The sequence below is a fragment of the Cynoglossus semilaevis genome, chromosome 14, assembly GCF_000523025.1.
Source record: "Cynoglossus semilaevis isolate Cse_v1.0 chromosome 14, Cse_v1.0, whole genome shotgun sequence".
In the NCBI taxonomy this organism is placed as follows: Eukaryota; Metazoa; Chordata; class Actinopteri; order Pleuronectiformes; family Cynoglossidae; genus Cynoglossus; species Cynoglossus semilaevis.
Window position 1 is genome coordinate 22,672,899 of NC_024320.1, and position 15,323 is coordinate 22,688,221.

A 15,323-nucleotide genomic window follows, 5' to 3' on the forward strand; every position below is an offset into this window, starting at 1 on the left:
CGCCGCCGTCCGTCGGGCCTCCCCCTCCACCTCCACCCGCCTGCCTGGTCGCAGCAGCAGCAGCAGCAGCAGCCTTTCTTATGACAACCTCATCAACCCCACAGACCCTCAGCTTCTGCCTCAGAGAGCGCCCCCCTCCTCCTGTTACCACCCTCACTTCATGACTCTGGGCCGGGACGGGACGGTGGGGCAGCGGCCAGCTCCTCCGTCCTACAGTCCCGTCTTCATCGGTGTCAGCAGACAGTCTCCTCAACCGCGGGAGATCTCACCTTCTCTGCAGGGTCTCACCTCCAGAGACGCATCGCCGTCCTTCCAAGGTTTCATCCAGAGAGACCTTTCCCCTATCTTTCAGGGGCCGCTTCTGAGAGACCTGGCCTCCCACAGTGTCACCACACGAGATGTCCCTCCACCTCCGGGACTGACCATCCGGGACATAGCTTCCCAGAGCCTGCGTGATCTCGGACCACAGGGTTTGACGCCTCAGAAATCTTCCGTCACTACGAGATACGATGGATATTCCAAAACCATCATGGCGTCCATCCAAGAGAAACGGGAGATGGAGGAGAGGGACAGGATGCTGCGTCTCCAGGCCCGGTCTCAGGGGCTCTACGGCCCAGACATCGGCATCTACGACATTCCCAACAGGAGGAGTCTTCCGCCGGACAACATCCGACTTCCAGGTTCACGTGGTCCGACTCCTCCCGCCTACGGCTCCAGAGAGTTTCTCATGAGCACGGGGCTCCACGGCTACGGGGCCAGAGCCTCGACCCTGTCCAGCTCGTCCACGTCCTCCCTGACTCGTGGACCAAAGACGTCCAGCTCTCCTCTGCAGAGCAGCAGCAGCAGCAGCCTGCAGAGCAAAGGCAGGTCCTCGTCCCCGGCCTACTGCCCTTTGGAGAGACAGAGCCAGCCTCTTCCTTCCTCTACAGCCACCCTGCCCCGGCTGCCTTCCTCCTCTGGCCCCTCCTACACTTCGTATGCCACTGTGAAACGAACCTCCGTCAAGCACTCCTCAGAGGCGAAGGACTGCGTCACCCTGGGAGCTCTGAAGTGAAAAAACAACAACAACAACTCTCTGAGTACTTTATTTTCAGATGCTGTGAATGAATCATCTATGCAGTGTTAGCCTCCGTTTTCTCAGCTCCGTGATCTTGTACAAAGAGAACCCACCTGAGTATTCCTGCGTAGGAAGAGGAGGACGAACAAACTTAGACTCGTATCTTTGAGTCGATGGAAATAAAAAGGCTAATCTCAGGATAGCTGCGGCTAACAGAGATCGACTTCATCTCTCTGTACTGTACGTGTTTTTTTTTATAATGTTTTAAATATTAAGATTTAAGTTCAAGGTCATAAATCCTTCAGAGTACTTTGATATTTATACATCGTTTGATATTTGCTTTTGTGGAATATAAGACATGACTGAATCTGACTCCTGTTGTAAAAACATCCCTATTTATAAATCATTTTGTAGTTGTTTATATGAATAAACAGATTTTGTAATTTTCACGCATTGTTTTAATACAGTTTTTAATTGGACGGTATTTTTTAAATAGTTGAGTATGAGGTATCCAATGGGTTACAAACAAATAAATTTGATTCCCTTCCAGCTCAGCAGGGGGCGCACCACATTGGAAATAAAGCCCTGCCTGACAGTGATTTTCAACAGTTTTAGATTGGATCATTTTTCTTTGTATTTTTTTTACGTCACTGTTGTCTTTTATCTTCTCTGCTTCATCTTCATTGAGTTGTATTTATTTATTTATTATTTATTTTTGACGTTTGACGATATTTATATTGACGTTTATACTTTTCTACCATCGAAACATCACGGTATAAAAGCTAAACAGCTACACCTACGTAATTTAGTGCTTTTTAAAGTTACTTTAAAAAAAATATCAATGAATTTAAATGGTAGAAATAAATACACTTGTTAGGTGATCAGGGAATTTTACACCAGGTTGCCAGGTCTCACCTAAGGACTAAAATGTTTTGGGTTTTTTTTTTTTCAGAAGAAAAACAAAATCTAATGGAAATGCAAATCTACAGAGCCCCTAAAAGGACATGGAAAAAAATAACCAAACGATACTTGTGAGCACCAGAAAGTATCTCGTGCTCACTAACATGGTTTCATATTTTTTTCCCATGTTCCTTTAGGGGCTCCGTACAAATAGAAACCCTTTACCAAACTTTAAGAATTTCAAGTTCGGTTAAAAATTTAAACATTGCTCCGATTTGTTTTTTCAATTTCCATTTCTTAGTTTTGAAAAACCTGGTTGAATAAATCTTTAAGAGACTCTTGGCGATTTTTTGGACTTTTTTTTTGGTGTTCCGTACTGATAAATACAATAACACTTCGAAAGTTTGCAAACACAACGATACCGAATATGCTGTGATATCGCGTGAACCTGAAAAGATATAAATGACTCAGAAAATACAGCGGTGAATAAAATATAATGCAGTTAGCTAATGTAACGTTCCTGCCACACGGAGTGGAAAACTAATACACATTATCAGTCTTGATTTAAACACGTCCATCTCGCCCTTTAGTGCTTCCCCCTTCAACAGCGGTAAAGATAGGGATAAAGATTACGCTCTTGTACAGATGCTTTATGGCGGTAGACTTTCAAAAGTGTTTTGGCAGAGGAGCCACAACACAAACAAACACTTGTTCTGCAGTGATGACAGCTGGAAAATGAGATCGTAACGTCCCCGTGACTGTAATACATCATTTTACTGAAACGCTGCACTCATTTACTTTCTCTGCAATGACAGTGACGACGAGGTCGATTTGGGAAGGGCGCCCTCTAGTGCGCGGTGACGGGATAGGCGTGGTGGTAAAGTTAGTGAGGCACAAAACAGCAAGACGTTAAAGGACCAACGCTCTGCGGTGTGATTTATACACGTGATAATTCCCGCTATTATTTTTTATTATTTATTATATTACAATTAGGTATCATACTTTTTATTTTAGGGACGAGGGATAATAATAATTTAAACTAGGTATCATACTTTTTATTTTAGGGACAAGGAATAATAATAATTTAAATAATAATAATAATAATAGTAACAGCACTTATTATTATTGTGTCTCCATGTTTAATATGATGTATATTATTTTTTCTTATTATTTCTCATTAAGATTGAAAATTAAGACTATATATAGAGTCTGCCAGGAAAAGGAAAAACAGGAAAACATAAGAAATTGGGTCAGTTACTGAGCGCTGGCAGAAATTTACAGCTCCTCCGGATAGGTGACAGATCTCTCAGCCGACTAGTTAATTAAGCTGGATGTAGGAGGACTCCTCGAGCACAGTTAACCTGTCAACAGCAGCGTGATGAGGAGCACAAACAAAGGGAGCCTCTCAATTAGAAGAGCAGCACACCGAATGTAAACAACTTTGTTGTTAGTCCCCACACTTGCTGTCCACACACACACACACACACAAATGTCCAAAAACACTGCAGGATATGGTATCACAGACTCGTTCTTCTGAAGACGCTGGGCTGAAGACAGGGATTCAGAAGAAACATTGAATAATTGCTCATTTTTAGAAACCGTTAGGAATGAAAATGGTTTGGAAAAACACTGACCAGGATATTTTTTCCAAATAAATGTCAGATGATCCAGATTTTTGTAACATGACTGATTCGGATATTGTTCTTTCCACATTTTTTTCAAGAGTTTATTACGTAAAACAACTCGTTCCTAAACGCGTGAATCCATAAATGGTCCGGTGGTGGCGCTATCATCGCGACATTCTGTTTATAAATAAGAGTCATGCGAGTTCTGATAGGTGGAAAGATTGTTGAAAATTCCCAGCACTGCTCAGGGATTGGCTACTATTTCAGTAATCCAAAATGGCCGCCTGCAGCCGTTATCGAACGTCTCGCGCTAACGAGTAATTAACGAGCTGTTTTGAGGTTCTTCCGCGGTTCGTTTGTTTCAGGTAAGCAGTCAGAAATATTTGGAAGGTATTTGACTCTTATCCAGTCTAATGTTAGAAGTTAGTTGTCAAGTTAACGTTTTGTTTTTTTTTACTAAATAGTCGAAGTTAGTTGTCAAGTTAACGTTTTTTTTTACTAAATAGTCTTACATTAATATTTGATTGGTGGCTTTAGAACACTAATATAGAATATGAATCAAGGGTCATTACAGGAAAACGTTAGCTAGAGATAATCGAAAATTAAGTCAAACATTTGTCAAAAAACAGTTAAATTGAGCTGAAAACGAGGCATAAAAGTTGTTAAAACAAATGTATTCAAGACATTAGCCGTACATTTTTTATTAATTTGTTTGCAATGTAAATGTGTTCTCTTTAAAAACAAAATCAAAGTTGAATTTTGCTGACCGTATACTGAAATGTGCTAGGTTTACAAACATTTAAATGATTAAAGTTAAGTATACTTCAGTAGTGTGGTCCATAGAGTAGTGGTTAGCAGAGATCAGAGAGTTCAGGGTTCGATTCCCAGAGGAACCACATGCTTGATCGTTAATCTACCTCTTGTAAATCGCATTGGATAAAAGCGTCTGCTGAATGTAAAATAAATATTAATTTATATTTTTTATTGAAAGCTGGTATATTTTATATTACAAAATGTGAAATTTTGCAAAAAACCCTCCAAATCATCAGAGCCACTTCCTGTCTTTGTGCTGTGATTTATCCACTATATGACTGTTCACGATTACATGTTATTTATTTTTGAACCAAAGTGATTCTTCACCAAGATGATTTATACCTTTTTTTCAGACTTGTACTTTATAACCATTAATTATAACGCGGCCCGCTTTTATTTTCTGAGAATTTGTCGTCCGTCATGTTGTTGCGTTTGTTCAGTGAGGATTTGTGGTGTGGGAGTCGGCGGGGGCGCGGGGGGAGGAGGGGTGTGGTGGTGTTCTCCATCCTTGAAGTTGCTCAAATTATAGCCTCCACTTTTCTTTACAAACCAATTTTTTTTTTGCCCTTCTCCCACATCGAAACAACAATTTCCTCCTCCTTTAACTTTATTTGCTCATAAAGTAAACAAAGTTATATCTTCATAAACAGTGAAATATCGTCCAGTCGCTCAGTCATATTCATAACTTCATAACACACTCTCTCTCCCTCTCCCTCTCTTCCCTCCCTCTCCCTTCCTCTCTCTCTCTCTCTCTGTGGCTTTACTGTAGCTGTTCTTACATCAACGTGTGAGGTTTGCGGAGAGGAAAAACGGAGCCACGATAACCTCCTGACATGAACTGATCTGATCACTTCTTAGATTCACTTAAAACAAACGAGAAGCTCCAGAGTGACCTACATTCTCTGAAGCTGACTCTCTCTCTCTCTCTCTCTCCCTCTCCTTCCCTCTCTTCCTCTCTCCCTCCCTTCCTCTCTCACTCCAACCGTCCCTCCTACCCTCTCTCTCTCCCTCTCCTGCTCTCTTCCTCTCTCTGTCTCCCTCCCTCCTCTCTCTCCCTCTCTTCTTCTCTCTGTCTCCCTCTCTCCCTCCTCCCTCTTTCCCCCTCTCTCCCTCTCTCCCACCTCCTTTCGCTCTCCCTCTCTCTCTCTCTCCCTCTCTCTTCCTCTCTCTGTCTCCCTCCCTCCTCTCTCTCTCCCTCCGTCCCTCCCTCCTCTTCTCTCTCCCTCTCTCTCCCCCTCTCTTCCTCTGTGTCTCTCGCCCTCCCTGCCTCCTCTCTCTCTCCCTCCCTCCCTCCGCTCTCTCTCTCTTCCTCCTCTCTCCCTCTCTCCCTCTCTCTGTCTCTCGCCCTCCCTGCCTCCTCTCTCTCTCCCTCCGTCCCTCCCTCCACTTCTCTCTCCCTCTCTCTCCCCCTCTCTTCCTCTGTGTCTCTCGACCTCCCTGCCTGGGCTCATTGATATGCCGCGGCCTCATCATCAGAGGCATTGCTGAACTGGCTGATTGTCATTTCCAGCTGCAGTGTGAAACTGATGCATTTCATTTCCTCTCTGCAGCCTCTTTACTGCTGTGATTAAGCACTGGCTGCACTGACACTTGACAAAGACGAGTTGCATTAATAGCAAACCTGGCGTATTTCTGCCTCGGAGGAGGTGGGAGGTTATTCTTCACATTAACAAATCACAGTGAATGGACATGTTGTTGCACTGGGAGCCACTGCTGCCGTGCCAAGACGCTGCAGCAGTGAGAGTCAGGATGTCAGTTGGTGCTGCGTGGTTTAACTGTTAGATACAGCGAAAGTCAGGCCGGTCCAAAGTACGGCCTGGGGACTGATTGATGCACTTGGACAGGTTATAAGTGGCCCGGAACCTTGACCCTAAATTTAGTTTTTCATATTCTGTGATCAGAATAGGAAATTGGTTTTTCATGTTTTGGAGGATTTTTTTTTATATTCTGTGATCAGAATAGGAAATTGTTGAGGATTTTTTTTTTCAAATGAATTTAATTATTACATTTAAAAAATATATAATTTAACTAAAAATGTACATTTAAATAATTATGTTTTATATAATTTTCTGACTTTTGACTTGTGTTAAAATTAAATATTTATATAAATAGAATAAAATTGGAACAAAATTTGAAAAATGTAAGATTTCTGTTAAATTAATAATAATATTTATATTTAATTTAACTTAAAACTTTAACTAGCTATTTCTGTGAGTTACCTTGACATTACTCTCATAATGAGTGTGTTCTCTGACTAAAACCTAAGCTCTACTAAACCAAACTTGATCCTAATCAACAATGGTCGGCTAATACAGAATGACAAACATTTTCATCTTTCTTCTTGTCTTTTGCACAAGAATATTTGGAGTTTTGTGCAGAAACCAGACTGGTTTCATAACATTTAAAAAACCAAATCACTTTTATACAGTAGATTTAATTAAAGTCATTAAAATTAAATGCATTTACCAAACTCTAATTTCACAGCATGAACAACTTGCCCTGAAGTATTTTACATTACCACAAACCTATTTTCCAGAGAATTACAAAAAAAGTCTTTTTTTTGTTTCTCAGAGGAGTGAGGGACGAAGGAAACAAGGGAACTTGAACCTTTGACCTCTCCTGACTTTCTGAGAATTACAAAAAAAGTCGCATAACTACCCCTACCTAACCCTAACCCTACCTAAAATAATCCAGCTTGTCTGTTAAATCAAAGGACATTTTCCTTTTGATTTTTCAAAAAATGTAATACAGAGCATCATGAAAAATTCAAAACTACAGATATTACTCTCCTTCGTACGAGAACCTTTCCGGTGTTGTCGTTAAAAAACTTCAACCACAGTTCTCAACATCTAAATGTAACTCCTGTGATTCTCCGCGCTGAACCCAAATGTGTTTAAATGTTTAAATATGAAAACCAAATGTGACCTTTCTCCCCTGCAGTCGATGCGGTGACCTTCTCTGGCATTTCCAGCCTTTCTCTGTGTGGCAGCGCCAACCTGAAACACAAACAGCATCCAGGGCACAGCTGGCACCGCTTTGTATGTATTTTGTTTTGTCTGTGTGTTAAATTGAATTATCCTCCACCGCACATGTCCCTCTGAACGGAGCAGAGGTGGACATGCAGTGTGGGGGTTTAATTAGGACAACAGTCTGCGGTGCCTCGTGTCTCTGTGTGAGGCACGGTCCATAGGAGACGGTGTGAAAAAATGCCCCGCTGTTCGCTAAACACTGTGTAGGCCGTTCACTTCACGTGACACCACGACCGCCTATACGCTGTAATGTAACGGCTCTGTTTTGTGGGAGATTGTTAACACTCTGTTCTCTGCAGTACCACGGCACTCTGTTCACCCCAGTCTGTGTGTGTGTGTGTGTGTGTGTGTGTGTGATGGCAAGGATAAATTATATTTATCTCTGTCACACGGTGGAGATAATTTACCACACACTTACTGTTGTGATGGTGAAAAGGCTCCATCATCTGCACGACCGCAGCCACAAAAGAGCGTTTCTGTTCAGGCAGGCAGGGTGGAGACGAGGGACACTGGAGGGACAGTTCACAGGACAGTCATAAGACCTGCTATGATGGAGACAATGGTGCCGTTTGATAAACAGGAAGTTGAACTAGAGGTGGCAGAGCATCATGTTTCCCAGGAGTTTACGAATAATGTCTATTGACTTGGGTCATGAAGGTTTGTGGTCCCCAAGTTGGGAAAAGTTTAGGAAACACTGCCTTATAGTACCCGTGGGGGCAGTGGTGGCTCGGTGGTTAAAGTAGCGGACCTGGGGTTTCCAAAAGGGTTTCGGGTTCGAATCCACAATCTGCCAAGTTTCCACTGAAGTTCACTGAGCGAGGCACCGTCCAAACACACTGCTCCCTGGACGCTTAAGCTGCCCCCTGCTGACTGTTGTTGATGGTTTAAAAGCAGAGGACACATTTGGTTGTGCTGTGTCACAATGACAAGTAGTTCACTTGACTTTAGTAGTGACATGGGACAATAGATTGACAGATTGAGATGGAGCCGCAAGGCGGATGGAAAAGATAAAGATCCAAGAGAAGATATATGGACGTAGTGGAAGGGGATGGGGGGGGGCGTTAAAACAAGGGTGAGACAGATGCAGATGAGCTGGTGTGGTGAACCCTGAAGGTAGCAACCAAATGAGAAAAAGTAGGATGGATGACTAGACAAAGAAAGATACAGGAAGCAGACAGAAAAAAGAAGAGGTGGTAATGGAATGAAAAGAGAAATGGAGAAGAATGGGAGGAAGAGCAAGAAGCAGAGAAAAAGCTGAACAAGAGATGAAGAAGACAAAGGAATAAATAAAAGAAGGAAATAAAAGAGTAAAAACAGAAGGAGAGGTTCAACGGGAAAAGGAAGAATGATGAGAAACTACAAGAAGAAGAAAAGGAAAAGGCAGAGAAGCAGAATATTAAGAAACAGGAAAAAAAGAGAGGTTTAAAGAATGGAAAAGAGAAGAGGAAATGGTTCAAGGAGAGGAGAAGGAATCAGTGAAGCTGGAAAGTGTAGATACAGAATTCGGGACCTGTTTTCCACAGTGAAGCTCACTGGTGCAGAAATGATTCCCGCTCTTTTACACAGAGAAACGTCTGAATAAATGGTTTGAGGTCAGACAGCGGGAGCAGAGAATAAATCAGTCATCATCACAAGGCTCCTGAAACGCAACAAAAAGTCAAAATGAAAGCCCTTTTAGTGCGCTGAATAGCAGCACGTATAACACACTGTATCACGACATTATCCCTGCAGTCATTACATCACATTAGGAGAACCTCTCCGTGTTGATCCGCTGTCTACAAAACCAAATATGTGCGGTTCCTCTGCGACAGATGTCGTGTTTGTTCCCCTTTGTAAACAGTGTTTCTTTGTTAATCCAGGGACACAGACAAACAGCAGACAATAACAGACTTTTTTGTTTCTGGAAGAAAGTCAGTGCAGTTATTTTTGAACAGAGAAGAGGAGGGGAGCTGGGGGGGGGGGGGGGCACAGCAACTCCAAGGTTGCAGAAGGTTGTGTGAGGTTGAAGAAGAAATAGAACAACACACGTCTGTGAGTACAGCGCCGTCTTTTTGCTACAGTCATGGAAACGGATTCAGACAAACAGATTCTCTCACAAAAAGCTGCTGCAGTTCTTCAAACCTTAACATGATGGCGCTTAGCAAGAATGACAGTGAGTGGAGTCGACGAATGGCTGTCGCTCATGTGAAATTAATTGATGGATTCTTCGTTGATGAAATCTATTGCAATATATCGACTATTGCAGAGTTATTGTTTCGTAAGGTTATCGTTACAGTGGCCCAAATATCGTGATAGTATCGTATCGTGAGGTACCTGGTGATACCTAGCCTCGCTTGAGAACACTGCTCTGAATTCTGTAGAGTTCAGGATGAGCTTGAAGAAACCTGAAAACTTGTATTTGTATATTGAAAGCTTCAGTGTTTGTCCTATATATATGTGTGTGTGTGTGTGTGTGTGTGTTCATCTTTATCTGTGTTTGTGTCTTTGCGCATAGTACACGATCATGTGATCCAGTTCACGACCGTTAAAGTTTACTGCATCTGAAGAGCAAAGGACACTCTTAACGAATGAAATATTAGTCTCTGCTTCCTACGGATTTATGTGGCTGACATTAGTAATCTTTACTCTAATAAACTCAAAGTAATTTCTGTAAATCATGCTCTCAGAGGATGTCAATAAATCCTGTCTGATTCATTGTCCAGTATGGAGAGGTTTCATCCATTATCGGTCCCTCTGCTGTCGCACGCTGACTCCTGGTCATTCTTCCCTCGTCCACTCTTCTTCCTGATTGTTTTGACAGAGTCAAGGTTAAATACAGTTGCCATTGATGTGATTTATCCAGTTTCTACAGAAACCAATGATGTTATCGGGGAAAAGGATTTACAGCAGAAAAAGACAAACATGAAATGTATGTCAAAAACATTCAACCGGCTCAATCTCCACGGTGAAGGAATTGTTTCAAAACCTTCAAGGTGCTTTTGACTTTATTAGAAGATAAGGTAATCCTTTTGTAGAGATAAATATTTCTATTCATGGGATCTGCAACCTTGGGATATAATGGCTCTTTGATTCTGTCTTATTCCAGTGCTGCCCCCTGAAGGGCTCTCGTGCTACTTTTATACTCATTATTATGGTTCTTTGATCTCAGAATAAAAGTTGTGACGTGCTTTTGGCGAAAAAGAAAAGCTGGATTCCGTTTTATACACACGTTTAATTGGCTTTACCTCTAAATGACAATAAGCGACGTCATGCTCCGCCCACCTGTGGGCAGCTTTTTGTAGCCATGGAAATAAGAGCAAAATGACAGGCAGAAAATTGGCAGGTTCTGTGTGACGCAGTTGAGTGGTTTTTTTGTTTTTTTTTGGTGTACATTTGCACTAAGGCAGTGTATGCCATTTTGTCAGGTATGGTAAATTAGCAGGACACCTGACAACAAACTATTTTTCAACCATATATGTGTGAGTGAGTGTCCGTATATAGACTTACCAACTCCCAGTGGTTTATATTATATAGCTCATGTTCATTTTGCCCTATGCTAAATGGGCAGCTGTGCTTTTCTTTAGTGTTTTTACATCAGGTGTCCCCAACCCCTGGTTCGGGGCCCAGAGCCTGTCCGTAGGTCATTTAATACCGTAAATGAGTGTGACACAATGAAAAAATGAAAAAATCTGCTTCAGTTTTACTAATTTAAACTTCATTCCAGAATAATCCAGTCATATCTCTTTACTGTTTTCATTCAAAGATAATCTGTCAATGTTTCAGAACAACAGGTCAAAGGTCATTCAGACTCTGATACTGACAGAAGAAAGTCTGAAAGAGGTTTGATTTGGAAAATCAACGATGGCGAATAGATGATAACGATCGATTGGTCCTTGCTGGGTAACGCTGTTGTACATGATTGCGGTTATCCAGTATGGAATCAATACACGTAATCTAATTTCCTGGGGTTTATTATAGTTTCATACCATGTGATGTCACACAGTGAAGGACATTTTGAACGGCTCACATGAACGCACATGAACAGATTTTGTCAGATTATGAAAACATATATTTATTTTTGTAAATATATGTACAAAACCCTGACAAAGTCAATTCTCCATTATATGTCCCCTTTAAATACAGTACACTTATTGGGAGAAATTGCACTTCCATTGGAATAGCAAACGATAAAAAAAAAAACCTATGGTCCAGTAAGTGCTGTTCTCCCGGAGACCTTGACGCTTTTATTTTCCATCTGATGAAGCTGGTCCTATTTCAAGTGTTTCAATGGAGTAGTGGGTGGGAGACGGTGAGCGGTGAGCAAAATCATCTCAGCGACTAATGCACGGAACACAATTTTGTCTGACATAAAAAACATGTCATTTCACTTTTTATTTCAACACAGTGAGATGAAAAGGCTCTTTGTATTTGGATTAAAAGTGCCACAGCTTCTCACACATTACCTTTACATCACGCTAGGAGGAGAACGCACATGTTTTTCATCCCGCTTTCAAACCGAGTCACTGATGAAACAAATCACTTACCTTTTGAAGTTACTCCGCTAATTCATCTGTGTTCAGCACTAGCATAAATTCTACTTTTTCATGAAACATTTTTCCCTATTTTTTTCTTCTTCTTTGCATCAGGTGAAGTAAAAATAATTAGAATTATGAAAAAAGTATGTTTACTCCTAAGTAAATGAGTTAGTAAAACCAGAAATACCAAATGTTGCAATATCGCAAATTCCTGCTAATTTAATGGATCCATATAAATCTTATATACTATTATTATTATTATATTACTATAATAATCCAGTACCACTTCACTTTTTATATGAATCTCATGTCCCGACTCGGTGTTCTGTGCAAGGCTCACTTTTACTAAGCAAAATTACTGTCCCAGGATTCTCAGTGACAGCGTTTGGATTATTGTTTCATCAATGTCGTCGTTAAACACTGGCAGAAATCAATCTTTTCTCAACAACTAGAAGAGGAGATTAGCAGCAAAAAAAAAAAAAAAATGGTGCGACAGTCAGGACAACGATCCATCACAGGCTGCTGCATCCTGAATTATTGTAAGATTAGAAAGAAATGGGCTGTGTCATTTAGGTTACTCAAACTGTGGGTTGCCCTTTGGCGGCAAATGGGTTCATCACTGAGTGAAAACAAGCAGAGTGCGAGAGAGACACGTCAGTCCTGAAGTCGGCTCAGTTTTAATAAATATGTGAGTGTCAGACAAAATGAATCAGAAAAACATTTGAGAATCAATTTTTTTATTTTACTCTCACACGTCTGTGAGGTTTTGGTTGCAACATGAAAAAGTGAACCTGCAGAGAGACAGAAAACTTTCTGCCAAAAAAGTGTAACAGGAAATGGAAATTTTACGATGGACTGGTGAGTGTTGTGTCTCTCTGATTCGTGCTAAGGTTGGCGCTTCATATTTTAGCATGTCAATGGACGGATCCTCCTGGTTGGTGTTGAGGATCACAGCGGTCCTTTTTTTTCCCATCTCTTTCAAAAGCCAAGCTGGAAGCTGGATTTCTGGGCTTCTATCGGTGGTATCTCAGGGCAGTTTGGCAGCGAAACAACATCTCTTTGACTTCCTGGGCGGTATTATTCACCCTGGAATCTTGGATGGCCCTCGACATTTGATGGGTCAGAAGACGTCATTGTAAAACACAGAAGGTTCCCTAATGACCGTGGAATCGGGAGGGTGCAGTTGTGCTCAACTGTCAAACTCTCGTGTGTCGTGTTTTTCTTCCTGTTTTTGTTCCGTACCCTTCTTTTGTCTCCTCTTCTTTAAAGACATCCTTTTTTTTTGTTCTTTGTTGGCGATGATCAGGAATCTTCCTCTTTGCCTCCTTTCAAGAAGTAGCTTCTGAGAATTCTTTATCCGATATATACAGTATATGTACCGTCTGTTGTTGACTTAAGCTTCATCTCCAGCTTTTCTTCTCCTAACTTGCTTATTTCCCAGTAGAAAATCTCAGCATCTTTAACTCTGCCACCCTCAGCTCAGCCTCCTGTCTGTGAGACAGGGACACTGTCTCTAAACCATACATCATGGCAGGTTCCACTCCTGTCTTGTAAACCTTTCCCTTCTCACACTTGTTGCTGTCCTTTTGTCACAGCTCTCTTCTCCGCCCCCTCATTCTTCACCTCTTTTGTTCACTGTCTGTTACTTGGATGGGGAATCCCAGGTGACAAAAATCATCCTTACTCACCATCTCTGCTTCCCGCATCTTCACTCTTCAACCTGCTCCTCTCTCAGTCACACATTTGTATTCTGTTTTACTCTTCCGTCCCACCTGCTCCCTGCTCCTGACCCAGAATACAGAGTCAGCTGCAGACGTTCACCTCCGCAGAGACTCCTGCTTGACCTCAGCCACCAACTTCCTCATTAACATAACAAACGAACCAGGGCCTAGAACCGACTTCTGATGTAAACCTGTCCTAAACACATCTGTCACTCCTGATCACAGAACTCTTTTGTCAGAATGCTTTTTTCTTGCATGTTATGCACCACTCCAGGTACTTTTCTGCCACTCCCGACTTGTCCAGACAGGAGAATAAAGCTCATCAAATCTGGCCTCTACTCTTTCAGCTTTGGAACAAACATTTTCTAACTAAAATAAGTTTCTTTTTTCTAGCCTCCAAAATATTTTTAATCCTTTCATTTATTTACTGTGTACTTTTATCGGTACTACAGCTCTGTAGATAACTTTGCTCTTGGAGACATCTCTGTGCCTCAGGAGGTACATTCTTTTTACTTTGTTAAATCACTCTTTCTCCTGATTTGACCATACTTCTTTTACATCCTCTTCATTTTTTCATCCATTATTTCTTTAACGTTCTTTCTCTCGCCAATAAACACACTGCTGGACTGAGCAAAAATAAACGACTGGGCTTAATAAATCAAACTCTGTAAAGGTTAGTGCATCTCTGGAAAATAACAAACTGTTCTTGGTATATAAGATGTGGAGAAAAAAATTTAAATCAAGAGAAATGCATGCTGCAGACCCAAAGATCAATGATATTAAAGCTTCCTCTAAATCAGAGGAAAATAACAAAGAGACAAAGCACCGGTCTGTGGACTGAGGTGTCGTTCTCACCTTGAGCTTCATTTTCTGAGAAATTTTGTCTCCAACATCAATCCATAAACAGTCATTGTAACACGTCCAAGATCAACTGTAATTATTTTATCTACAATTTCATCAACCTCCTGCTGGTTTAATCAAGTCGGCCCTGAGCTGACAGAAAAGACGTATTTTAGTTTGTTTTTTTGGGGGGGGGGTGGGGGTGGGGGGGGGACGACATCTTCCAAAAGCAGAGGATGTCCCTGCAGGCTGTTGTTTCTTCCCCCACCCCCCACCCCACACTGTATGCTCTTTGTACCTTTAACAAGTTACAACTCCCAGATGCTGTGCGAAGGAGATTTGTGACGGGTGCTGACGAACGGTTTGATATTTCTTGGCACAGCACCTTGCAGGGTAGCGCTGTTGCTTCGGCATGGAGTGTGCTCCTCTGCCTGGCGCAGCATTAAAGAGAGAGTGTTTGTGCACCTTCCACCCCCCCCACCCCACCTCCCCTGCCCTTCCCTCACCCCTTATTATGCTGCACATGGGTGACACAGGACATAGAGTAGAGTGGGCTGCTGTGTACCCCAGCTGCATCTGCTGCTCCAGCCCACAGGGACAAGTGTGTGTATGATGTGAGTGAGCGCATGTGTTGTGTTGTGTTGTGTTGTGTTGTGCATGTGCTGCCAGAATATACGGGCAGAGCGCGGGGGATTGCGGGAGCGCTGCGTTCACCTAAGCCATTCACAGGCTCGGCGTCACACAGTTGATTCAGCATCTTGTTAATAGCGCACACGTTAACTGCGGCGCAGATCAGTAGAGGGGTGGGGGTGGGGGGGGGCAGT

General features: G+C 42.1%; 2 protein-coding genes across 3 annotated transcripts in view; both read left to right on the top strand.

Moving 5' to 3' along the window:
* The window catches only part of LOC103390158 (probable palmitoyltransferase ZDHHC8), a 15,269-nt gene extending 12,375 nt beyond the window's left edge, over nucleotides 1-2,894 (top strand). The window contains 1 exon segment of the mRNA XM_017039096.2: nucleotides 51-2,894. Within this exon segment, the coding sequence (XP_016894585.1) occupies nucleotides 51-1,054 (1,004 nt within the window). The 3' untranslated portion in view covers nucleotides 1,055-2,894.
* Nucleotides 2,895-3,070: 176 nt separating this feature from the next.
* Nucleotides 3,071-15,323, top strand: part of LOC103390156 (armadillo repeat protein deleted in velo-cardio-facial syndrome homolog) — a 35,763-nt gene continuing 23,510 nt past the window's right edge. The window contains exons 1-2 of one of the 2 annotated variants that reach the window (XM_008325899.3): nucleotides 3,071-3,947; nucleotides 7,336-7,433. The gene's annotated coding sequence lies outside the window, so the exon portion shown is untranslated. The remainder of the gene's footprint in view (nucleotides 3,948-7,335; nucleotides 7,434-15,323) is intronic. The other variant, XM_008325900.3, reaches the window with a different exon arrangement.